The following is a 25,020-nucleotide window of genomic DNA, read 5'->3' on the forward strand; positions in this document are numbered from 1 at the left end:
GTGAAGTTTAACACAAATAAATGTTCTGTATCTCTGCCAAAGCACACCGTTCATCGGGGTGCTGCAGATGATACCTAATGAGTATAATTCCCAGCATTTCAGAGGTAGTGTTGGCTGAGATTAGCAGGACTAACTTAATAAAGCACTGTCATAATTGCATATTCACTGGGAAAGGGAAAAATAATCAAATGAAAAAGGACAAAACCAGCAGGGAAAGAAAATTTATTTCCAAGCATCTACGAGAGTGCTACAAACAATAAGAGACTAAAACTCAAAGCATTTTAAACTTAAAAAACGTCGTTGACAAATTCCTTCTTAAAAATCAAACATAAAAATGTAGAAAATGCAGTTATTAATTCTAAAACTTGCTCAATAGTGAAACAAAACCAGATAGATAGCATCAATGAGGATGGAGTCCTACAAATGACTTTTTTTTTTAACTTTATTTCCATTTGTTAATTTGTAAATTGGCATTTCATTTTTTTAATATTTATTTAAATTTATAATGGAGAAATGTGCAAATCTAGCAAAATATTCTTTGGATTATAAACAGAGAAAAATCAACAACCAAAGAAATTTGAACCAAGTTAATAATAAACTATAGAATTATATAGAATGCATACAGCTATAATAAAGAAGTGAAATATTACAATAAACAGTATAGAGCAAATCTGCTGATTTAGCAAACTCTGCCTTATAAAACATAGGGATATAATGGGACAAGTGAATATGTTGTGGTTATAGAGCTGAGATGTCATTCATAATTTTAATGGGTTAAATTTTAATCTAACTACATACATGGGGGTCTTCAGAAAAGCAATAGAGCAACAGATCAGATCTCATCTCAGATCAAGCAGTTTGGTAACTGACTGCAAGGACGGGGTCTGCAAAACGAACAGTAGAAAAATTGATATCGCTTCTATTTATTGCCTCTTCCCATATTGCAGCTGCTGATCTCTGACCCAAAACAGCAAACTACAGTAAATTTAGAAGAACTACAGCTGTACACAGATGCTGAAAATGTGGATGCACGGAACATATTCCAATCCCTCGCTCATTCATAACTAATATAAAAAAAGTTATAGATCATTTGTCGATTAAAAACATACATTACAAAGAACAACTCTGAAAGCACTCTGCATTTCTGTCATCACAAATTAAAACGCCTTCCTATCAGTGGATGATTCTATTCTACTGCAGTAAATGAAAAATAAAATAAAAGGAAGTGCCAGAATCTTAATTAATACTCAGGTAAGGTAATTGTCAGGTAGAACAGTCTTTAGGGAACTTACTTATATCTAAATGGGGTCAGATTTCAGTCTCTAAAACCCACAGCTTAGCACAGATAATCAGAAAATCACAAGCCTGGAGTATGCTGTAAGCACAGAGTACTCCTGTCCACTTATAAATCAGTTCTGAAACCTCTGGAATTTCTAAGATATAAGATAAATGCGTATTACATGGGACATATTTAAAAGTATTACACTTAAATTTAATCCAGAAAACACAGTAGTGTTATATGAAGATTATTACTGTGTTCTGGGAGCAGCCACAAGCTGTAGATAGAGGGTACAAAATGTTCACCAGACGTTACATTTTTTCTTTCAATCTAAAAAACATTTTTAAAAGGTACTTGATTTTTAAATAATCACTTAACAAGGCAACAAACCAACTACAAACACATAATAAATAAGGCTATTAAAAGGTCACAACTGTAGTAAATTAGTCAGAACTATAAATGGGACATTAGAAACACTATGTTTTGTTCTTATATGCTTAATAACCAGAACAAGAATTAAAAAAAAAAGGATCAGTTTATTTCAAAGTCTGCTTCTTATATTGAAGCACATATTAAAGCAACAGTACAATGTTCATAAAATATAAGTGTGATGCTGTAACATTTCTTACATGTCAGAATACTGATATTTGTATGTATACTAAAATAAGAATTTTAAAATTGTACAAATAGATACATTAAAAATGACATAGAAATAGGGCGCCTCCCACTGCAACAAGACAGAGTTTTTATATCTGGCACGTATTAGTTCAAGATGAAAGTATAAGCAAAAAGATTTACAAGAATCAGCTGTAACAAGTTTGATGCTCAAGAGACATAATAATTGTACATTGTACTGTACATACATCATATGGGTTTAAGCTGGCTGAATATTATATATTTCAAGTTTAAAAATGCACTACCATATAGAGTGTCCATAGTTTAAGGCGAAATTACAGCTCAGAACTGTTAACTTTTCTAATTTGTGGAAGCTTCTTTGACATAAAAGATTTAGATGTTCATAATACATAAAAGGTTTCCCTTGTTTGTAGGTTCACTTTTAGCATTTTCCTTCATTTAAATATTTTGTATCTCTTAAGTGGGTTTTTTCCTCTAGTGAAGTTGGCAGCCAACTTCTATGTTTGCCTTTTGTAGGAAAAGGTACTTCACAGTATTTACCACTTTTATGTCCTTTTTGTTTTATCAAAGGAATCCCTTCTGTCAAATGAGACTTTTCTTGATTTTTAAAAAAATACCTGCTTACATTTCTTCTGGATTCTTCAGAACATTGGACACAGTTCTTAAGGCCAAATATTAAACTTTATTGTTAAGAATCATCATCGAAAGTGTCTTTAGAGCCATACAAGTCTGCAAGTTTCTTAAATCGAGGTCCCCAGTTTTGTAGATAGTCGTAGTCCAAATCAGAATCTGTTGTCGCTGACTCTAATGAGCTAAGTGAACCAGCCACTGAGCCTCTTCCTTCATAGCCATAGATCTGAATAGAGTCATATGGAGGAGCAGTTGGATCGTTATCAGCCTCCTGTATTCTTGTGTTGATGAAATCATCAACATCCACGCTATTAGGTGCAGGTCGAAGCCCCGGTCTTGGCATGTACTGATACTCGGGTTTTATGTCTTTACGGGGAATAAATCCATTGATGCCATCAGGGTTCTGCAAAGTAGCTATGTCAAAAGCTTCAGTATCTTCTTCTCCTCCTCCTTCATCATCGTAAGTAATAATGTTCTCACGGACATCTTCTTCTTCAAAAACAATCAGAGGTTCTTTCTTCTGCCTTTTCAGTGTTACAAACAACACTACAATGACTGAAGGGTGCAAAAAAAAAAAAAGCAAGTTAGACTGCACTCTTGAACAGAAACTGCTTTATAAATAGATTACTGTGTTCACTGAAATCTTAGCTCTTATGTTCCAGTTCTGCATGTATTTTTGCTGCCATCTGCATTTTTAGCATACCCAGCTAAGTAAAAGCTATGAAGTTTGTACACAGAGTTGAACATAATGATTCAAAGGTTTCTCTTTGGGCTGAATGCCATTGCTCATACTAATTGTTCATTACTGCATAACTCTAATTCAGGACAAGGATTTGTGGGCCCCCAGTGCCATGCGATTGCTGCAGCAGTGCCTTTGAACAGTCCCATCGCATGTCTGCTTGCAGCAAAACAGGATCAATCTCTCTCTCCTGTATGCCCAAAGCTAAACTCCAGTTTCATGTTCTGGGCATTTCCAGGAAGCAACAGCTCAAAACACGTCTTTATTGGTGTGTTCTTTCTCAATGCAAATTTCTTTAAAATAACTTAAATGTGTAAGAAAGCAAACAAAGGCTGTTAAATAATAGGAGCAAATTAAAACATTTTATATGAATATTTTCAAATTATCAGGAAATGCTTTATAGTGCTTTCTTAGAAGCAAATCTTCCAAGTCCTTCATTTGTCTTCAACACAACAGAAGTTGGAGGGAAATAGCTGGCAGGAGCCATTAGTCCTGGCTGACCTCAATAAGGAACCTGTCATCCAGGGAAGATCACAAAACTTAAAACTGTATGTCATGACCTCCTTTAAACAGCATTCCTGATTAACTGATACTGGGCCACAAAAGGACATTCTCTGAGCACACCCAGACAAATTCACTGTGTTTGTATTGCAGTCATATATTGTGTTTCAGTCTGCCAAATGGGTACCACCTATAACAGATGCGAAGAGATCGAGATTGATTTATCCACCTTGGAACTAAAGGTAAGCTTAACTTTTAAATACAAATAATTGTAGCAGAATAAGTAAATAACTTCTTTTACCTAACAAAATCACAATGCAAGCAAGAATGGCGATTAAAGCTCCAGTGCTTAATCCAGCATTGAGGATGTAGGCTTCAGCATTACAGGATAGTAAGGAGCCATTGCTGTCACAGCCACAAACTCGGATGGTGAGGGTGTTGGTGCTGCTCATGGGGGGGAGTCCTCCATCACTTATTACAATAGGAAGAAGGTATAAGTCTTGCTTTTGACGACTAAATCCTTCACGTCTAACAAGAACACTTGCAGTGTTATCTGTTTAAAAAAGAGGGACAGTCATCGTTTTTTCCTCAAAGCCATCTATCCCCTTAGTAAATATGAAAAAGATAAATTTTATTGCAATGGCTCTGAATTTTTGGATGATTGGATGTAGAAACAGTGTATCATCTGCATAATGACCCAAAACCATTGCAGCCCTATGTTTCAATCACACAATACTACAATGCATTTTAATTATTTTAAGGTGATTAGGAACACAACATCTAAGTCTCTTAGTTAATACTGATTTGCATATATATTGTTCTCTTTTCAAAGAATCTTAGCAGCCTTCATATGTGAATTCACAAATTGCTAAAACACCATAAGGCAATATGGTCACAGTAAACAAAGCAATGATTTTACGACTCATAATGTTTATGATTATTATAAAACAGGCATCGTATAAACAGCTGAATATTAGACATACCAGCTAAGGCAATCTGATATGTTAACTATAAATACTAAAAAGTACATATGGTTTTGAAAGCATAGTCTACAAATCATTATCATAGATGATGAGAGCAGTATCTTTAGCACTTCACTAACTTTCTGGGAAAGTCACCATACTTTATCAACTGCTCGAATGATAGGCCTTGCTACTGCACTTTGTGCTAGTTCTAGGCTCTTTCCACAATTAAAGCCTCTAGTGGAAGGGAAGAAAGTATTAGCAGATTTGTTCATCTGTTTCATAGGACACACAGAAGTAAGCTATATTTTGGCAGAGCTAGTTTTTCACCCAAACTCCCCATAGCCAGAATTTAGACTACTTGCTCATATATACGTTTGGGGCACGTGATGACTTACTTATTTATATGCCCATGATACAGAGTTAAGGTAGCACTGTAACACTACTTCCATTTGTTCTCTCTGAGCAACTGCATGCCTTGGGCCTCCTAGTCCAGGGCATGGAAACCAAGCTGTTCTCTCAGCACAGAGGAGGCCACTTTGGATAGTCCTTCATCCTCCAAAGAACAAGAGCATTTGAAAGGGAAGTGTGTGAAATGAAACACTGGAATGAGACAGCCTGACCAGACAAAGGCAAGAAAACATGAACAGCATTTCTCTATTTGTATTTCTTGTTTTTCAGCTCTCAGATTGAACCAAAGTTTATAAATCTGTAAATGTCCTGAAGTGAAATGAAACAACCTTATGCATGGCTTTCAGACCTTCAAAAACTAGTTTATGACAAACACTGCACACAACCTTTTCTGTTCTCAGAATGGACTTTATTTTCCACTATCTAACAGAAAGAAAGAAGAGAGAAAAGAAAGGGCCTTTTATCTACTAATAGAGGGCTATTCACCTCCATTTTATTACTGCCTTGAGGTACTGCAGAAGATTAATCATTTTCCTGTTGAAGAGTCAGCAAAAATCAAGAATTTAATAATGCAAACCATAAAACCTCTTTTTAATGATCTAATCACTGTTTTTTTCCATGAAAATCTGTGAATAAATTATACTAAAAGTTAAGTATCCTTGCCTTATATTAACCACCTTTGCAGATAGTACCCTTGAAGCAGAAGGTCTGATGTAGTCCCCAGATTTGGTGGACACACAGAGATCAATTTATGGGATTTGAAGAATGCCAGTACTAGGGCCCTGCTTACTGGGACTCTCTCCAGAGGTCACACCAAAAAAAGGATGAATTTCTTTAGAACTGTCCCAGATACAGTCTGTTTGATATGTGTAGAATAAGTTAATCATCTCCTCATGTCGCTGCCTCTCCTTCCAGGCCCAGCACGAGTGACGCCCAGGCTGGTTATGTCTGCATCACAGAACATCTTTCTTTGAGACACTGAAGTACCACAGAAGGAGGTAGGAAAAAGCTTACTAACTTCTTTCTTTACTTGTTTGTCCTATTTACTGAGGATAGCGAAGCTGATAAAGACCTGATTACTTATCACTCACTTACTTATGGTTTTTTTGAGGTGCCCTTTTGTCTCTTTTCAGTCATTTGACTCTTCTAAACATTAGCCCAGGTACGTTTTGTTGCGCAATCCAACCAAATGTATCTATGAATCTATGACAATTATTTTAAGGACCTTACTGATAACAGTGTTTGTGTGATAGGCATCTTATTTTTGGACATTAAATTAATGGGCTTCTAACAATTTGATATAAACAGAAATGTAACATCTATTACATATTAACATATGAACTAATACTTAAACTAACGTATATTGATATAGAGTCAAACAATTCCAAAGGGTTGACTAAAATGTATTTAATTATGCATTTAATGGATACGAGAACAAAGATCTGCTCTACTGAATCAAAAAGAGTGCCACAGCACAGATGATTCTTGTCGCAAAATATATGAACATTAATTGAGGGCTGAGATATAACTGCCTAGGGGCTGCACTGGCAATCTGAAAGGAAGCACAGGCAATTCAGTATCAACCTGTTTGTAGTCTGTAGGTTACATGAATTTTGTTATATTTACTATATTGTATTTTTCCTGGATGTTGGCAGCTTAAATACTGTTCCTACTAGAAAAGGATGGCAAATTATTCAGTAATGAAATATGGCCAGATCTGCTGCAGTCGATTGCATTATACTTCTGTTGAATGTGATCCAGTGGGTGATTTCTTTTTCACAACAATTTTTTAAATTTAAAATCCAGTCAACATGCCTTTTTAAAGATTAAGAAGGATTACCACATTTTTTCTTTCTCTGTTCAGTTCCCACATTTAGGAGGGACATAATATCCACAAGAGAAAAAAAGAAAAAACAAAAAAACCAAACCTCTTTTACCTAGATAAAAGGTAACTTGTAATCCTAGCTAATATTCCCATCCTTGCTTTTTCATCATTTTCAGGTCTCAGGAGTATAACTATAATCCAGGTATAATGGCATTTTTAAAGCCAAGAAACAGAAGTTAAATGTCAATTCTGGCTTAGAACCATTACTTAACACATATGGGAGCTACCAGGCTGTCATTCTTAAAAGAACACAGAGACAAAAGCAAGAAAATATTCATCTTGATGCCATCCAGAAAAATACACATACTCTCACTTTGCAGCTGTTATTGCCTGGGATTTCCACTATCCAGAAATGTTTTAAGTGAAAACTATGCATACTCTCTATGAAATCTTTCCAATTAATAGTTAAAATTGCATTCCTTTATGAAGATCCTTACACTTGATTTTTCTGATTTTCGATTCTCCTTTTTCTATTTTTTTTTTTGTTTGGTTGTTTGATGGTTTCTTTTTTATTATTTCCAGTTTTTCTTCTACGTAAAGCTTAGCTCTTGGGGGCTTGTATACCCCAGTATTAAGTTAAGAGGTTTCTAGATGAAAGAAGCTGAGAGCATCGTGAATATTGTCACCCTTAGCAGAACGTGAGTGCTGACTCAGCAGGATGCCTAAACAATTCCAGGTGTCCAAGTGCCTAAAATCATTACCAGGTACTGGTAAGTGCTATAGAGAACCCATGGCATAGCCTTGTATTTTGCTGGTCATATGCTTCAAAATCTCTTGATTAAAAGGTTGAGTGCAAGAAAATGTTTTTATATTGAAAAAAAAAAAAGGATTTTAGTCACTGATTTTAGAAGACTTACTTAGAAACTTTATTTCCATCTTTATAAAGCTCTGTATGGCGTATTTGATAACATTGCTACAGTTGAATTGTGTGTGGTAGATGCATCCTTGTGCAGCATGTAATAGTGAGGTGGTTGCAGTACCTCCAGCCGTACTGGCTGTGCGCCTGACTCACACAAGGTGAGCCCAAGTAAAGGGCATTTCATTCTAGGACAGAGCAGGATTTAAAGCAGGAAATCCATCTGTTAAAAATCCATCTTTCTGTTGTGAAGTGTCACGAGCCTCTGCTGCTCTTTTGAAGCTCTGACTTCAATGGGAGTGAAAATGAACAGGGCCCAGGCTAACACAGTGCGGTTTATTTATGTGGTGTAATGTAAGTAAACAGTGCAGAAGTAATTCGGTGTTTTATCACAGCATGTGATAAGACATTATCTCATGTTTTCTATGGAAGATAGTCTCAGCTGAAAAACTTGGTAACACAGTAGGCTATTAATAGGATGTGGAACGTGATTACTTTTTCGGATTACTGCAATATGTGATTACTTTTAGGAGTTGGTAGAAAGAAACTCTATTAAATGATAATTATTGGACTGTATTCACTTTAAAGTTCTGTAATAGTCCCAAACATTGAAGTTTTCATTAACTGTTCTCCACAGTTAATAAAGCCATTTTTCTCTGAAACTAGCAATTTGCTCTGAAAGTGATGGCACCTATGTAGCTGCTCAGATTTACAAATGAAAAAAGAAACTTTAAGTGATCATGTAAATTATTTGACTTGCAAATAGTAACACACTCTCTCTGAAAAGTTCTTTATACAGAAGTACATAGAATTTAAATCCTATCATTCTTATTTTATGTTAAAAAAACAACAAAATACAGAATAGCTAAATTAACATGTCTGCAATTAGGATCACAGACATTGCAAATGGATGGATTGCTTCACACTATTTATTTCCTAGTTACAAAGTTATACAGGAAGATTCAGTCTTAAATATCATCTAGTTTAAATAACCTTTACCATGACTGTCAGCCTCTGCATTCAACATACATCACCATTTCCATTGCAAAACATCTGTATCTGGACTAACTTTGCCATTAAAATAATAATAATAAAATTAATTTGCTGCATATGGAAAGGAAGGATGAATGGAATTGTCTGAAGAGACCAAAATATCATTTGCCTGCAGCTGTATCTCAGCATCTCAATTCTGACCTACACATTCTCTCTGAGATTAAATACTCTAAAACACTTTCAGTTGTTTGTGATGACCATAAATTATCTCGTAAGGAGAAATTTGGCCTCGGGGTCTCGAGTAAATAATTCATTTTTATTTACTTCTCTAAAAATACATTCATCAATTCTTTTTTTAAATTTTGTTTTACCACATTGAAGATAATAAACATATCCTCTCCACTCGATCCTTTATGAATTGCGTATGTGTGTATAAGTGTCAAGCACAAGGCAAGAATATAATTTTGATCCCTCAAGAATTATGGAGCTTTTGTTCGGAACTCCGATGATAAGTACCCTCACTTCAGGTTTTTATAGAGGTGGAAAGCATGCCAGAATAAAACACTTGGAAGAAAAAAAGTTGCTGCTGCTGCTTTTGCCTTTTGTATTTCTGTCAATCTAGAATATATCCTTTTGATTCGTTATTTAAGCCAGTTCAGCTGAGTACTACATTTCAGAAAAGCCAAGTTTCCTTCAGACATTAACATTTGCTAATTAAAACCGATTTCTTAAAAACTGAAACTGTATTTTTTTCCTCATACAGGACAAAAGCAAGTGAACATAAATGCCATACTGATTACCATAAAGTAAATGTAATAAATATTCATAATGGCTGAATCTGTATTTTCCTGTTTTTGTTTTTTTTAATTATTATTTTATTTATTTTTTGTCTGTGGCTTTTTCTGCCTTTGGCAAGTTAGGTTCACTGATGTTATCGTGTTAGAACATCAAATAAATTCTGGCTTTCATCTCTGCCTTTTTTTCCTTCCCTGTACAAATTTCTTACCTCTTATCATACTCATTCTGAATGCACTACTTCATTAAAGAATACCTCATTAACAGAAAATTGGCAAAGGGATCATGATACCCTTGTACTGAGAGGTGACCACTCTGGATTTCCATTTCAAGGCAATAATGTCCTACATTAAGTTAGCATGATAGTGACTTTATTCCAGCCCACATTCTCTTGTGGCTCAAAAACTAGCAAGCAGAATTAGATGAACAAATAAACACAAGCAATGTATTGGAGGATTTATTCTTCCTCCAATAAATTTAGCTTACTCTAAGTAGTTTTGTTAGCATTTAGTCAACAATTTTGTAAGTACTTTTTACCCTTTTCCTGGGAGATGAAGACACTGTGGATTTACACGCTGGGCATTATTATGTAATTTAAGATATGTATTCAGGAAAATGAAAGTGAGTTAACAAACATTACATTGTTCCAAGCACATCCCCATATTTGAGCTGTATTTCTTCTTCCTTCTACTCTAAATCTCTAGAAGAAAGGCACTCTGTCAAAATTAATGAAAATGCTGTTGCATGACATTAAGTTGGCCATTAGTTTTCCTTTGGACATTATTATAAAGAAAACCTGTGTACAAACCTCTGTTGTCTCTGAGTGTAAAATTTGGATTGTGAATAATTTCTGGTGGTAAACTGAAGATAAATCTTGGTCCATTGGCCGAGTCATCTTTGTCATCAGCACTAATTGTAATAAATTGCTGTAAAACAAAAGTAGTCTGTAAGCAAACAGCTCCTTCTCTGGATGTACTACATACAGATAGCATTCTGAGAAATCATTTGAATACACAGAACTTTGAAAGTCAAATGATATAGCTGAAAACTCCAAAGTATCTCAACAAATGTATGTAATTATAAACATAGTACATACTTACTAAAAGCTAGAATGGGATCTTTATTTGGGATTACATTTAACCAACACAGGGTTATAGATGTAAAAGTATACACCTACCTACACATTCCTATATACAAATCTTTGCTGATGTTCACCTAGTAAGCTAAATAAAATTTTGCAGAAACGTAACTTAAGCAGCTCACATTGAGTTAGCACAACGTCTCTCCCAAACTGCACTAACTCATTCTTGAAGTGCAGATAGTGTGTAGAGCTGTATTTCCATCTGACAATGGAAATATTTTTCTTCAGGGGTGATTAACTCCTTAGGCTAACTCCCTTCAAGCACTTTACTGTGACCCCTATAAGATGCTTCGTATTTCTTAATATCTGAAACAAGCTCACAATTTGGGCCAGATGTTCCCAAGCAGTTTTGTTACAGGAGGACACCCACAGCCAACACCAGTCACATTCAAAATAAAAAAACACTCTATTGCTGTTAATATTCATTCAAAATGAAATAAAAACAAAGGAAATTCCCTTTCTGTTTGTTCTATATATTTTAGCCAAAATTTAAGAACATATGTTTAGTTAGTTAGTTATTATTAGTTGAACGAACAACACAAAACTGGGCTCAACCCTTCAAAGTAAGAAATTAATGTGCAGGGAAGGTGGCAAGCACAGGCATACCTGATTGCTTCGAGCATTCTCACAGACAAACGCTTCATAGGCTGCTGCAAATTTTGGAGCATTGTCATTGACATCAACAACCTTAATTGCAACTGGAACTTTGGCTTCCTGGTGTTGCTTGTCTATGGGAGTTAGCAAAATCAGAATGATATGGAAGGGGGAAAACCCCTTGAAACAAACAAAATCCCAGTAAAAATGGTATGAGCTGTATACAAGTAAAGAGGAAATGGGCTAAAGTATTTCTACTGCGATTTAATGCAGCATACCAAACTGAGACAAGTGGAAGACTGCAGAATATATTTATATCAATGATTATAAAAAAAAAACTCAGTGAAACACTTACGGACTTCAACAGCAAAGACAGAGATATTATGCCAAGCAATTTCTTCCCTATCCAAAGCTTTTATTGTCTTGATGTTGCCATCATCTGCATTAATAGTAAAATATCTTTCAAGGTCAGTGTGACGATCAATTGAATACCTAAAGAAGATTGAAAGGGAGTAATTAGACAACAGAAAGACCTAACAGGTTTATGAATTCAAATTTGTTTTATAATAGTATCATTTTTAAATAATTGTAAGCCCTGCACTCATCATCAATGTAATGATATATGGTTCTTTATTTTAAAAGGAGGTTCACCAGGTTCAACTCTAGGTTTAGAAAAAACAGATATATACACTAATAGAAGACTACCTAATAATATAACAACTGCAGAAAGTGCATGCATATACTTGTTAGTAGAAATCAATCCTTTACAATTAATCCAATGTAGTCTGTACTCTACTGCACAGAATTATATTTTCTGAGAAAAAGAAAAATGCTGTGATAATAGCAGAGGATATTTTACTAAAAAATGCAATATAGAATAGAGTCTAACTCAGATGTCCTTATGCATATTTTAGGTAAATATAGCAATGGTAAATATTTCTTTGTGCTACAGACTTTGAGAAGAATACCTGTGTGGTTGCATTTAGTTAATAACAGCCAGGGTAAATTTAGATTATTACTATCCTAGATTTATTATGCTATCCTAGTAATTTGCATAACAATTCTAAAAGCTTAAAGTGCTTAGAAAGAAACACCCTGCTCTACTGAAGCATACCGTATAGCACTGTTTGCAGCATCAGGGTCTTTGGCATGTACTTTTCCAACCACAGTTCCAGATGCTGCATTTTCTGGTACTTCAAAAATATAACTTGGTTTTAAAAATACAGGCGGCTCATCAGCATCTTCCACTGTAATCTTCACTGTTACTGTGTCCTTGAATGGCCCATTGCTGATGAACTTTGGATCAATATGTACATTGGCTGCCTCTACCTTCAGGCTGTAGGACTTTTTGGTTTCAAAATCCAAGACCTGTAAGTAAGTAACAAGATGATAACGCATTCACTGAACAGAGTTAGCAAAACTAGAGTGTAAAAGCAGTAAACAGTCCCCTAGTACTCAATAACATAAAACAAATATGAGCATATCTGTCAACAAGCTTGGACTGAAATGTATTTAAAAACAAAAAGACTCAAATAGAAGGAGCTACATTCTATGTATGGAGCAGCATATGAACGCTCTGAATATACCAAGACAGAATCATCGTCTTACTCTTAGCTTCCTGCATCTTTCAGGAAATCATCTTTACTGGGAAAAATAAACTTTTTCTTAATGCATAGCACAAAAGAGCGATGGATAGCACAGGATTGTCTACAGAATGTCAGGCTTGGTCTACCCCAAGCTGGCAGGCATTCCATTAAATATGGATATGCACAAAAGAGAAGTGAAATTGTTCGTTTGCTTTTCTTTCCTTTTGGTCTTTTTTCCATCCATAGATTTCATATCACTTTACAAAAAAGGAGGTGAAATAATACTCCACAAGTCCTTTAGAGAGCCTGATTCATGTCACAGCAAAGCTGTGCTGTCATCATTGTGAAATGGCTGCTGTGTTGCATTATTGGTAGCCTCAAAATGGTCATGCCTCTAAATATCTGAGAAACAGCTGCTGAGCACAATTCACGAAGCAGATTCAGAACATAGATGGAATGCAGGATGTGATAGTAAGTCAGTCCTCATTTTCAAATACACAAAACATACATTCCCATCTCTAGAACAAATACTGTAATTGAGGCACAGCATAATTCCTATTGGAGGAGACCTCTGGGTCTCTTTCTGAGAGACTGTCCCAATGCACAGAGCAGGGCTAACTTAGAGAAGTTGCCCAGGCCTCCTGCTGTGACTTTTGAATATCTCCAAGGGATATGAAGAGCTAAGAATACATCAAGGGCAAGATAATAATGCTTAAACAAGGAATAATATTTGTGATCTCTAAATGGTATTCCAGTGTTCATTTAATAACACTTTTAAAAAAATACTGATGTATGAAATCACCTCAGTGGTTTTGCTGCTTTTGGCATAGCCTGTGACTCCTTCAGAACAGTATTGTGGACAATGCATAGCTGAGGATTTTAAACTATAGGGCATGAGCTGTTCAGACTGAACATAAAGCAACAGTGAATGTCTGCTACTTATCAGCACTAGGCAAAACTTCATTAACAATGAAGCTGATGGCATTGTATTTTACCGTGACTTTTTATTATGAATTCATTTAGTTTGTGCAATTAATCCACTGTACAGTTTTTATGTAACTCTTCTTGGTTATTTTCTTCCATTCCAATTCAGCTAATGGGGAAATGGAATATTAAGAGTTAATCACAGCTTTAGACACAAGTTAATTGAAACTGCATTTACTGATATTTTAGCTTAGGTGTTAACCCATTACTACCACATTCTTGGTCAGAAACAAACACCACACTTTAGAGGGTTTGAAAGGACAGTTCTACTCACCTTCTTAAGCTTTACAACACCTTCCTGAGTCTCATAGTCCGTTGTAATTTCAAACATATCCATGCCATCTCCATCAATGATGCTGTAAGCTACTAAGCCATTTTCCCCAATGTCTGGATCTTTGGCCTTCACTCTTCCTACTTCCTCTCCAGGAACAGCTGCTTCTGACACAGACATCTGGTACACACCTGGCAGAAGGCAAAGAACAGGCATTTGCCTCAAGTATGCAGCTTGCTTTCCAGTTGTATGGTTACTCATTTAACTTATAAGTTCCAACTAAATAGTGTGATTTTTTTTTTATATTTTCAAATCCCCTGGAGTAATATTATGGTATAAATAGCTCTGAGAAATTAGTCATCTGTGAAATCTTAAAACACAATCTAATCTATGTAAAATTACCTCCTCAATGACGTTTTACATAATATCTGTCTGTCTTCCTATCTGTGCAGGAAGGGGTTAAAAGCACAACCAATCAGTCAGAGTGCAGAAATTATGGTAACATCAAGGTTATAATTCATATTAGAGATGTTATTACAAAAATGGCAGGAAAATTCTGTTTCATATGACTCAACAGTGTGACCTTCAATTCTATACTCGAGAAGTGTTCTGCCCATTTATTCAGGAGCCACAAATTACATAACAGGAATTGGATAGATCTCACTCCTGTACAGCCTAAAGAATAAATGTGTGCTTTTCTGTGGCTTTAATTTGGTGTATGAACAATTGTAATAGTTGCTATTATTAAAATAATTACCACAGAAGATTGCAAACATACACGCACACACACACACACACAGAAAGCTTTCCCTCATCAGACTCAAATAGGATAGCCATCCCCAAACATCTCATGATGCTCTACACATTTCTCCCTGTGTATTTAGGGACAATAGAAAATAATGATACTATTTCTGGTTAGATCTCTCACCAACAGTTTGCTCTTCAGGCACCACTGTTTCCTGGACCTTCCCCAAACATTCCAGATTTCAAATAACATAACATGATCCTAAACCTACTTCAAAGTTTTTTGCCACTTAATCAATATTTATGAATATTTTTTATTTATATTATTTATTTGTTTATTTATTATTATAATACAAGCAACAAAACTGCAGGAAAAATAAAATAACTTCCCTTCCCCTCCATAACCACTATTTGTTGCTACAGGAGCATCCAGAGACTTACACAAGGCAGGGACGTGGCTCATTACCCATATGTACAACTGAAATACACCATTAACTTCAGTCACAAAAAATAAAAAATCTAAACACATAATTCATTAAAGGTTTGAGGAATCACTTTAAAGAAATCAGTCTGATGTTTACCTAAACAAGTCAAATCCTGCTTTTGTTACTGAGCATTCCAAATGAAGATTTTAAGTAAGAAGCAAATGATTGAGTAACTGCTAGTTCACATTTCTGATCATTTAAATACTCTCTCAAGACAGAGATGTTTTTGCACTTACTTAGTAAAGTGGCTAGATTTTGCTGAGAAAAATACACGTTTTGATGGTTTACTGTGCAAAAATGGGTCCTAGATTATGAATGGACTGAAGAGGTATTTTCAAGAGAGATATAAGATCTGACTTTTAGGATGCAATACTTTCTGTTAGAATAATAAAGAATGCTGACAGATTTTTACATTTAGGGACTGGCTGGTCATTTAAGTTCTGGTAGGAGAGTTCAGGAACCTGCATGACCAGCAGAGATGCTGTTAAAGAGATGGTCACATCGAGGATGTAGCTGTGCTGTATGGATGCTCAGGGGAGAAACAGAGTGGAGGTGGGATGGTGCATATGCTACACTCCAAAACAAATCCCACGCAGGCATGAGATGTAGGGCAGCTATGTGGGTACACTGATGTATTTCCACCCAGCTGTGAAGAATGAATCTGTTAATGATGTCATCCCTGATGAATTTTGTACAAGGGAAAAAAAAAAAAAAAGCACAGCTATTGAAGCAGACTTTAGTTGACCGCTAGCAGTACACTTCAACCAATAATCTCAAGACGTAATTATACCAAATTAGGTTTGTATTGCCATGGCAAATACAAGGCATGTGGAGTACCCAGTTGTAACTTTTATCCTTACGTAATTCTCTGGGAGTGTTTACAGAAGTAAAGGATGAAGCATCAGCACTGAAAATGAAAGGCTATGTGAAATAGAAAATGAGTTCACTCATTTTAAGGTCTGTCAAAGACATGAAAGGGCATAATCAGGAGCTGCTAATAGATTATGCAACACTTCTACCAGGAATCAAAAAGGAAACAAAAAACAACAAAGCTTGAGTAGCTTGAGAAATGCAGCTCTAAGAACATAAAGTGGATTTCCTTTGTCCAACTTCATGGATTTGTTCTTTGAAAACAGCCATGAGCTGTGAGTGCTGAAAGACATGAGTTGAGGCCACTTGGAGACTTCTTTCAAACACTCACAGCTCACAGCAGAGCCTTCTTCTGCATACACCCTATGTGAATTTACATACTGGAACTCACCCACCAGAAAAGAAATCGTTCCCATACAAAACACTGTGGTATTTTGTTTTAACCTTCTACTTCCCCACAAAAACTTCTTGATCTTCCCTTGGCCTGAGCAGAGCTGTAAACACTATTTGCTTTTTTAAAACAAACTTTCAAATCCACACTTTAATTATGAAAATGGAAAAGGCAGCAAACCTGTAGCACCACAACAGGGGAGTGTACATTTTCTATTACAGATTTAACTGTATCATGAAATCTTTCTCCATTACCAGAGAAATCCAGACTGTGCCTTCATGGTCAGATTGCAGGGTTATTTCTACTACCATGGTTTTAGAAATGAAGTATAGGGCTGTCAATCTTTAAAATCAAATTTTGACCTTAACAAACAACACACTTTGCAACACAAAGGCAATCATTTAGACACTACAGCTCTATATGCTTTATATAGAATTGTTTAAATAATATTTATCTATTCACACATGTGTTAGGATATTCCATTAGTTACTGATTTAGGAAGCTTCGAGTATGTCTGATGCTGTACAAATATAGGTGGTAGTAGTAGTATCTGTGATTAAGGATTTTGTTACTTACTTTGTGGGAACTTTGGCGGGTTGTCATTGACATCCGTAAGTGTAATTGTCACTTTGGTTGTCCCTGAGAGGCCTCCCATGTGTCCTCCCATGTCTTTTGCCTGTATTACAACATGATACTCTTCCTTAGCTTCTCTGTCCATATTTGGAAGGGCAGTTCGGATAATTCCTGCAAATACAAAGAAAATATGTCACATAAATAGAAATTTTCACATGTTTACATGATGAATAATTGGACACTGTGTTTTTTAACATGCATTAAAATGCAGCAATATTTGCAGTAATGTTGCAGATTCTCTTTTCCCCATACTGTGCATCACGCTATTCAAATTAATCCAAATATTTTAAATAGTTGAGCATAAAACTACCCTGAAGAATTACAGTTCAGCACTGAAACTTTTTTCTATCATACTACATTACATTACAAAAGAAAGAATTTTTTGTCTAGTGCAGTGCACCCAGAAACTCTACCAATTGCCACAGGACCAACCTGTAAAACAGCTTAACTAACATCAAGAGAGAATGAAAGCTTTGCTCAGATACATCATTAGATGCAGCCAACTCTGCTACCTTGATCAATATATCTCATTCATTTTAATATACTCCAGTTATGAAGTCCTACTCAAATAAACTGGTCAATAATACCTGTTTGAGCTTCCACTGAGAAGTACGGCTGACCTTCAAGAATACTGTAAACCAATTTGGCACTGTTCCCATATGTAGGATCATCAGCATCTGAAGCTGTTACCTGAATAACAGATGTACCTAAAAAAATTGAAGGGAAAGACAGAAGAAATACAAACAGAAACAAATGTGTCTGTGAAAATCGTATAGTTACTTGCATGTCAATTTATACATGACAGAATATACTTCTACAATCTTTTTTTACCAACTATATTGCAGATTATTTTCTAAACAGTGAAGATATAAAAGTCAAAATCAGTGGTCACTCTGTACCATTGTGTTTCTTTTCCTCAGTAATTTATAGCACTGTATTCCTTTTTTCATTACATGGTCAAACAAAAGAGCTTTCTTTTTACATTTTCCCCAGTAAGTTTCTGAGAAATTATTCTGTAGAAATCTCTATGATAGACACATGCTCAAGTAGGAGACGAAAACTGAATAGATTGAGTGGCAATAACTCATTCAGTTTAGCAAAAGGAATGATCTTTATGTTTACCCCAGAGATTTCACACTCTATAAATTGTAGGGGACCATCACACAGGAGGAAACAGCTGTTTACTAGGAACAATCTAGAGACTTCAGCCATGATAGTATCTGTACAAAGTTTGATTTCGTCACCAAATTAGATAATTAATCACTAACTGAGTATGAAGTAAAATTTACCACGCAAATTTCTAGAACAATTTGATCGAGCCAAGAGGTACTGACAATGCAATATCCCCCATAAGACCAGGATCTTAGGTGCATTTATGAGTACTTACCCACATTTGATCTCTCTGGCACATTGGCATGGTAGTTTTCATGAAGAAATTCAGGGGGGTTGTCATTGATATCTTGGACTTTAACAATGAATTCAGAGGGTGGTTCCAAAGGTCTGTTAGTGTTTCTGTCTACAGCTTGTGCTGTGAGAGTGTACTGAGCTCTCTCCTCTCGGTCCAGTGTCTTTGTTGCATGGATGTTCCCTGATTTGTCATCAATAACAAAAATGATTCCTGCTCCTTCACCTGAGAGAATGTATTTAATGTTTCCATCTCCAGAGTCGATATCTGAATGAAGCTACAAAATGAGAAGCAGACAGGTAGAAATTAATAGGATGGCAAATATTTCACTAATATGTTTACAAAATAAAACAAAAAAGATCATAAAATTATTATAGTTTCATAGTTTTCAAAAATCTTGTCGTACATTAGGCAATAATCCATAAGCAAACCCATGCTGTGAGCACATCTGTGCTGTCTTCAGATGCTGCCTGCACAGTTGCATGATACTGCACAGAGGGTGCAACTGAGACCAAGCTTTGAGAGTTAAGGATGAAAATACACAAGAAGATAGTTAGAACAGGTTCTTGATTCAAACGAAGTTGGAAGGAAGAGCCATTTTTAGAAAAATCTTTTACATGTCATACCAATAATACTCTACAAAATAGAGCATTATACAGTGTAAAAACTGTGACAGATGGGACGTAACAAATGAGACAACCACTGATTGCCAACTATTTTTAATTGTGAGTTTTTTATTACAAACTAAATAAAAATAGCAGCAAATCCTCACTGAACTATATCACTTTCACAACAATTGCACATTTTAGTTTGATGAATGCGGGAAATATTGAGCCAAATTATGTATTTAATGATTTTACGTGTACATCTACAAATTGTACACTTGTAAAAAGTGTTTAAAATTGGAATAGCCAGAATGGTAATTTTATGTCTCTGATCCAATTCTCCACTCTTCGTGCTGATATTAAGTCAGCACAGTTTACCTGACTCGGAATAAACCATTAAATATGCAGATTTATTTACATATATATACATATAGTCTGTTGCTGTTAGCCAGTAACAGAATAAAAGATCTATCCAGAGTGTGTTTAATTACATAGGTGCACACAGATTTATATCTCCCTCTAAACATACCCTTCATATATTTAATTTTACTGATCACTTATTTTTCAAGACTTGAGAATGATACCAGATACTCCTAGCACATACCGTTGTTCAAGTGATTGCTGTGGTCTTAAGTGACAGCTATATGCCTTCATTCAGAGACTGCTGAGCTCAATGGAAAAACTTGCTTTCACTTAGGCAATTTCTGATTAGCTCCTTAATTGAATTACAATGCCGGGAATAATTTTAGGCAAATAAGTAGTTGCTGAAGAAGGAGATGCAACAGAAAAGCAATGGCAAGAAAGAAAAGCAACTCGCAAAATAAAGGTATTAGCAATAATTATTGATGAACGAAAAACAAATCCTTACCCTTCCCACTAGTACAGGATCTGGTCCTGTATACTCTTCTATAACAAAGAACTGATTCCACACCCAGCCTCTTTTTGAACGATGCAGAACTTGTCCTTCTTTCCCTTTTTCATGGTGACCGTGAAGTGATGGCCTTGCATGGTTTAGTTTTTCTGTAGTTATGGCATGGCTGTAATAGAGCATGCCCAGGCAGATAAGAGCGGCATGTAAACAATTGTCCTCCTTCATTTTTGGTTATTTTGTAGGCACAGGAGTATCGAAGAATATACCCCTTCCACCTTGGAAGTTAAAAAGTTTTGGGCCACTGAAAAGTTTCAGATAAAATGTTCTGCACATAGGTTGCCACCACACCTCGAATGCATCACTTTAATGCTCTGCAGCTTCCCAACTTAATTCCTGAAAGAAAGTAAAATGAAGAAAAATGTCAGTTCTTTTATGGCTTTGAGGTGTAATAACTTCTTTAATAAGGAAAAAAAAGAATTAGGAATCACTTGGAAGATCTCAAGATAACAAGATGAAAATATAATAACGATTATTAAATGTTAAGTAACCCCGTGTAGTTGGTGCTTTGGTACATGTAACTGCCAGCTTATAAAATGTCCTGAGTAGCTGGTTATGGCACTCATTTGGAAGTTGAAAGACAGAGAATCTTATTCTCTCATGATCTTTCCAAAAAGACTTAGCCCAAGATGCAAGATGACTGTACAAATACCTAATTTATACCTAAGCCTTCTTAGGAGCTTAGATATAAGCCTCAGATATAAGCCATTAAGCTGTAGGTTTAGATGTAAGACGGATATCAAGATACTTGCTTATCAGGAATGGAATATTCCTGCATGTGCCTAGAAAAAAGTCTTGCAATGACCAACAGACTCCCACACCAAAAATAATGACCTATGTGTTTCAAGACAGAATTTGGAGGACCTACATTTCGGATGTCCATAAAGCGGCCCTTCTGCTCCAGCTGAGGATCAAGTCACTAAAACTGAGAACAGCTCTGATTGCCAATTCTTCTGTCTTTGTTCTGGTAATGATAAATGCCTTTGATAATATAGCAACTGATGTGGTTATTTATTCCTGCTTTCCCTGTGATTTAAATTCCCAGAATTGCATTGGTTTTTTTACTTTCTAACAATTTTTAAAGCACAAAGTCAGAATTAATATTCTAAGCAAAAATTGCATAATACAGTGAAATCTCAACTGAGGTCTATACCTCCCATCAGCAACAATACATCTTAAAGGTCACTTTGACTTATCACTGGGGTTTCCAACATTTTCTTTCAATCCTTACACAGCAACCAATTTTTACTAGGTCACAGAATGTTTTGTTTCATCTTTCAGCATAAGTCACTTTATTCTGCTGCAAGATACTACAAAACAATGAATATCATATTCATACAGGCATATGTATAAATGCATGCTTCCATCTCCAAAACAGAATCATTTTTCATGAGAAATAAAAACAGGAGGCATTTGCAGCAAAGGAAACATGAATAGAGGGAAAAGCTTCAACCTGCATCACAACCTGTAACTCCAGCAACAGGTAAATACCTCACTAGTAAACAATCCACTCATCTTGGGAAGCATTTCAAATTCTGAGCAGTCATGTCCTCCCATACACATCTCCTGGTAAATATCCAACACTGGGAAATAGTTTTATAAATAAGGAATTAATGAGTAAGGAATTAAACAGTTGGTTTTTATTTCCTCTAAAAAGTTGCTTTTTATTTTACTTGAAACTAATATAATCTCAATTACAACACCAGTATAGCGAATTAAAAGAAAGTGACACATTTCAATGTGAATATAATCTGGCAACAAGGAAGGAATTTCTACAATTTTCTTTCTTAAGCATATTCATTAAGGAGAGCATTTGGTGTATGCATTTCATTTTTCACTATTGTTTCATGATACCACATAACAGACGACTCATAGCAGCATGAGAGAGATGAAAAAGAAAACAATCTGTATTATTTTGGTCAGAAACTTGATTTTAAAAACCATTTACTGTGATACAACGTGTCTGTGAACTGTGCAACATCAGGCAGGCTTGTATTTTTAGAGTTTATTTTATATCTCTGTTTTGTTAAGAGGGTAAAATAAGGTAGGACGTAAATGACTTGAAAGCTATTATTTAACCTGTTTTCTAAGTGGCTTGAGTATGAGAAGCCTTTCAACACTAATTATTATAGTATCTTTTTATGACAGTTAATTCTAAAAGGAAAGAACTTTTCTTTTTCCCCAGTTTTGCAAAGAAAAAAAATCAAATTGAAGTCCCATTATGTTGCTTCGAAAGGAGTTTGCTATGGAGTGCCCTTTCAGCCAAGCAGCCATCAATGCCACACCCAGCACACCTACCTGAATGGACAAGTATGCTTACTGTAGGGAGCTAGCATAATACTTGTAATAAAGTTATGATTGCTTGTGCTCCTTGGTTATTAAACAGGGCCTAGATGCTCCAAAGCAGAGGTAGGAAAGCACACCTAGACTGCTGTGCATTTTATAATTCACTGCTACAAAATGCTAAGTAAACTGCTCATTTTGATAGATTTTGGATGTCTTTGAAAATTAAACTCTCTGATAATTATTCTTCATTAACATTTCATCACGATCTCAACAATGAAAATAAGTAAACATATATGGCCATTATTCCCAAACTTTTCAACACCATTATGTAAATCAGTAAGCACTTTATAAAGACGCTTAACAATAATGGAAGAGCCAAGCTGACACATATCCTGCTTATTATCAGCTATTCAAGTATGAAGTACTGGAAACAAAACATTAATCACACATCCATGCTTAATTTACTAATGAGGATTTAAAACAAAGACTGCTTGCTACCTTTTGTTTTTATCCTCCACTTGTGCATACAGAAAAGGAGCAATAAGGTTAGGTGCCTTCACATTGTATCTGAACAGAATCTGGGCAAAAAACAAATAAACAAAAATCACTGTTTGTTTATGGCAATTGCTTCTGTTTGGAGTTACACTGGGAAAGGGCTCCATGCTAGAAATACCAGCTGAGCTCTAGGGAAGTGCTCTGCTGCTGAGAGGCTGCAATGACAGCACGAGCTGCAGGCTGGAAGGCCTTCTGGCTGCTCTCCTTCCCCCTGCCTGAAGTTGGTCTGTCTGTTCACTTATGCAGTGGTCATCACAGCAGTTAAGACCTGTGTCTCCTCCTAATTAGAGAAGTTAAGAAGATAAAGAAGCAGAGATCCACTGAAGTCTGTGGAACTATTTAATTCCAAACAGCCACAACCTGGCTTTCTGCAGAGTGCTTTCCTCCTAAAAGGTAAGGTGCACAAGATGCTCTTAAGCTATAGTTAAAATAAACTAAACTGCATTAAAAAGGAAGCAGTGTTATTGACAAGAAAGAAATTGTCATCTTCTCTTTTGTTTTTCAGCAGCTGAGTTACATTTTTTTAATGTAACTCAGCTGCTGAAAGCCAATAGCTTCCCATTTCTTCAAGCGGAAAATAAAGAAAAACAGCTAAACAATGTATAAACATTTCTTTTTCTCCCGTGGACATCACTGAGGGACAAATACCTCATCAGCAGCTAAGCATGGAACAGACCTGAGGCTGCAATGCTAATCTGCTCAGTGTCCGCACATTCACTGTGGGCAGTGCTTCTATTCAGACGCTGCACAACCTTAGACATACAGTGAGCTGTCAAAACGATTTGCTGTGAATCTTTCTTGTCTTTTTTGAAGTTATGATCTGAGAGAGATCCTCAGTGTTTTAGTTGTTTCTGCATACAGATTATATTCCTCAGCTACAGCAAGCTGAATCTCAGTAGGCATTTGACCAAATTGCAACATCATGATTTTTTTTCTCATTATTATTCAGAATTGCACAACATGTAGTTTTGAAAGCCTTCCTTAGAAATCTGTAAAAATCCAATCCTGCTTCCCACTTCCTTAGAAGGAAGAACGGATACCACATTTGAACTGATGCAGTTTTTCACAACAGGTAGAATTCCATTAGCAGATTTTAGATACATACAAATCAGTTTTGCAATTTCGGTACTGAAAATTATGAAGGATGAAGGGAAACTAGCCAGCACACATGATCAAAGCACATCAGACCCACACATGAGCACAGTGGGACTTAAAAATACGACAGTGTATCTTAATCAGTCAAGGTATGCAGGACAGAGAAATAAAGCAATATCTAGTCCATGCCCTGAAGAACATCATGCATAGTGTTTGTACAGAAATATTTCTCCCTAAACAGTTGTTAGAAGAAGCACTTTTAGCTATGAGGATAACGATAAAGTCTATTTTTTATTTATAGTTGTGAATTAGTTTTGGAAATGTAAAGTTAATAAGTGTCAATTTTATTGTAAGAGGGGAGATTTAGATTTCATATAAGGAAGAAATTATTTGCATAAGGGCGGTGAGGCATAGGCATAGGTTGCCAGAGATGTGGTGGAAGCCTCGTCCTTGGAGACACTCAAGGTCAGGCTGGACAGGCTCTGAGCACCTGATGGAGCCGTAGGTGTCCCTGATCATTGCAGGGGTGTTGGACCAGATTACTTTTAAAGGCTTCTTCCAACTCAAATGGTTCAGTTATTCTTTGTAAGAGAAGTCTATTTTTCTAACACTAGAAAATACAATCCATCATTACTCTGAGTGGAAATGTGCTATTCAAGTAATTAAGTACTCATCCATCATAAAACTGAAAAATAATACAACAATACCCACAGACTATGGTGCAGAGGAGATCCAGAGTATTGCCTGCTCCTCCCTCCAG

The 25,020-nt window shown here is 35.8% G+C and overlaps 1 protein-coding gene across 4 annotated transcripts in view; it reads right to left on the reverse strand.

The window, feature by feature from the left end:
* Positions 1–208: 208 nt before the first annotated feature.
* The window catches only part of CDH11 (cadherin 11), a 78,115-nt gene continuing 53,303 nt past the window's right edge, over positions 209–25,020 (reverse strand). For 2 of the 4 annotated variants that reach the window (XM_065733134.1, XM_065733136.1), the window contains 11 exons: positions 20,265–20,660; positions 18,774–19,068; positions 17,974–18,093; positions 17,330–17,497; positions 14,267–14,454; positions 12,537–12,790; positions 11,778–11,914; positions 11,435–11,556; positions 10,496–10,613; positions 4,087–4,338; positions 209–3,100 (listed from right to left, as the gene is read on the reverse strand). In XM_065733134.1, coding sequence (XP_065589206.1) covers positions 2,604–3,100; positions 4,087–4,338; positions 10,496–10,613; positions 11,435–11,556; positions 11,778–11,914; positions 12,537–12,790; positions 14,267–14,454; positions 17,330–17,497; positions 17,974–18,093; positions 18,774–19,068; positions 20,265–20,492 — 2,379 coding nt within the window. In that variant the 5' untranslated portion in view covers positions 20,493–20,660 and the 3' untranslated portion in view covers positions 209–2,603. Of the gene's footprint in view, positions 3,101–4,086; positions 4,339–10,495; positions 10,614–11,434; positions 11,557–11,777; positions 11,915–12,536; positions 12,791–14,266; positions 14,455–17,329; positions 17,498–17,973; positions 18,094–18,773; positions 19,069–20,264; positions 20,661–23,108; positions 23,634–25,020 lie in introns of those variants that run through there. The other 2 variants (XM_065733137.1, XM_065733138.1) reach the window with 2 other exon arrangements.

Source organism: Cyrtonyx montezumae, unplaced genomic scaffold (genome assembly GCF_038088225.1).
Source record: "Cyrtonyx montezumae isolate F1298 unplaced genomic scaffold, pur_monq_1.0 scaffold_17, whole genome shotgun sequence".
NCBI classification, from domain to species: domain Eukaryota; kingdom Metazoa; phylum Chordata; class Aves; order Galliformes; family Odontophoridae; genus Cyrtonyx; species Cyrtonyx montezumae.